A 1,831-nucleotide genomic window follows, 5' to 3' on the forward strand; every position below is an offset into this window, starting at 1 on the left:
AAGAAGGGACAGTGCATATTACAGAAAATGCCAGAATTAACCATGGAGGCTAGTTTTCATGTTTCTTGCAACACAGTTGAACCATTTTCATTATTTAAGAGCAGATCCAATCGAATCCAATCGAATCGTGATTAATTGATTCAGAACCTTATGAATCGAAATCGAATCTATCTAGAGAACTGGCCATGATACCCAGCCCTAACCATCACTAAACAAAGAAGAAGCAGCAGCCTTGTGTAGATATTTTGAAAGTTAAAAAGACTGTTGCTGTCCTATCTCGTTTTAGGACAGATCCAATAAAGTGTAGCAAGAATGCAAACCACTGGCTTCAAAATAAAAGCCTCCATCTTTATCATCATTAGGGTTGGGTAAAATCCTATCATGTGTAATTAATCATCTGAAAAACTGTCAACAATTAATATTTGCTACTTACTACAATTAGTGCCACATGATGACGTATTTGTGTGTCACTAACAAACATTATCAGACAAATGTCACAGCGGGGGAAATTAAAAAGGATATTACTGAAAAGCACAAGTACGGAGTCGCGGTCATCAACCTGTGAGAGTTGTTCCAGTGAGTCAGCTGCAAAACTGACTCTTCAGAGTCCTCCATCATGACTCGTTGATGCTGAACAAGCTGAGCAGCAGCTGCCGACACGATGTAGGAGGAAGGTGCTAAGCTAATGCTAGATACACCTGTCAAACTCCAGTCCTCGAAGGCTGCTGTCCTGCAGGTTCTCTCATTTCCCTGCTCGAACACACCCAATTTGCATGAATTGATGATTCTACAGAATTTGAAGAGGCAGTTGAATCACTGAATCAGGTGTGTTGGAGCAGAAAAACATGCAGGATCGAGACCCTCGATGACCTGAATTTGACACCCTTAAATCATGCTAGCTCTGCCATCATTTCATGTTTAACTTAAACGGTCTACTGTTTTATTGTTTTCTTTACATTGTTTACATTTCTCATTAACTGGGTAAGACTAGTGCCTGTGTTTGGTGGTTTCAGCAGAAATGTTTGTCATGCCTTCACAACAGTGCTATAGCGCAGCGTGAGCTGCTACCTCAGAATAGGCAGTAGTGATGTGTTCGTAAAGGCCTTGGTGATGGTGGATCGCATCTTCCAGGTCTTGCAGCTCAGAGGGCAGGTCCACCTCGCCGCACGCCTTACACCACGAGTCCACATTACTCATGTACTGCAGGGGGAGAACACACACATGCTGTCAGTGGAGAGGTCTTCAGAAGAGCCACTTATAGAAGACCTTCCCTCAAGAACATTTTCTTTGTCCTTACTGAGCTGCAGAACAGTTCCTTTAACACAAGAATTATCATCATTGAAATGATTTCCATCTAACCTTTGACCTTTAAATCTGTGACCAAAAACAGGAATTGTCATTGAGGTGAATAAAAATACTCAGTTTTAGCTTCAATACAAATATGAAACTAGGAGTGTAACGATAAATATAACTCCCGAGTTTGCGAGATGAGTTTTTATTACTAGTTTCAAGAAAACTTCAAAGATCTATTTTATGCTGCAAAAATGCTTTTTTTCTGTGTTTTAACATTTCTTGTTACAAACTCAACTGATATCTTCCTTTTTCTGATTTCTTGAATCTCCTTAGACCAGTGGTTCTTAACCTTTTTTGAGGTACCGAACCCACCAGTTTCGTATGCGCATTCAGTGAACACTTTTTAGTGATAAATAAAATATGATTTTTTTTTTTCAAATTCAAGACATAGTTGTTTTTTTACAGGTGTATAAAATGAGCCGTGCATTAACATCACCTTGCTCAAAGAACAAAACCAACACAGTGCATGAACTCACAG

The 1,831-nt window shown here is 39.6% G+C and overlaps 1 protein-coding gene across 1 annotated transcript in view; it reads right to left on the reverse strand.

Moving 5' to 3' along the window:
- Nucleotides 1-1,831, reverse strand: part of LOC106518099 (triple functional domain protein) — a gene marked incomplete in the record, with an annotated part of 118,418 nt that overhangs the window by 52,513 nt on the left and 64,074 nt on the right. The window contains 1 exon segment of the mRNA XM_014009204.1: nt 1,069-1,200. Within this exon segment, the coding sequence (XP_013864658.1) occupies nt 1,069-1,200 (132 nt within the window).

The sequence above is a fragment of the Austrofundulus limnaeus genome, unplaced genomic scaffold (assembly GCF_001266775.1).
Source record: "Austrofundulus limnaeus strain Quisiro unplaced genomic scaffold, Austrofundulus_limnaeus-1.0 Scaffold56, whole genome shotgun sequence".
NCBI classification, from domain to species: Eukaryota; Metazoa; Chordata; class Actinopteri; order Cyprinodontiformes; family Rivulidae; genus Austrofundulus; species Austrofundulus limnaeus.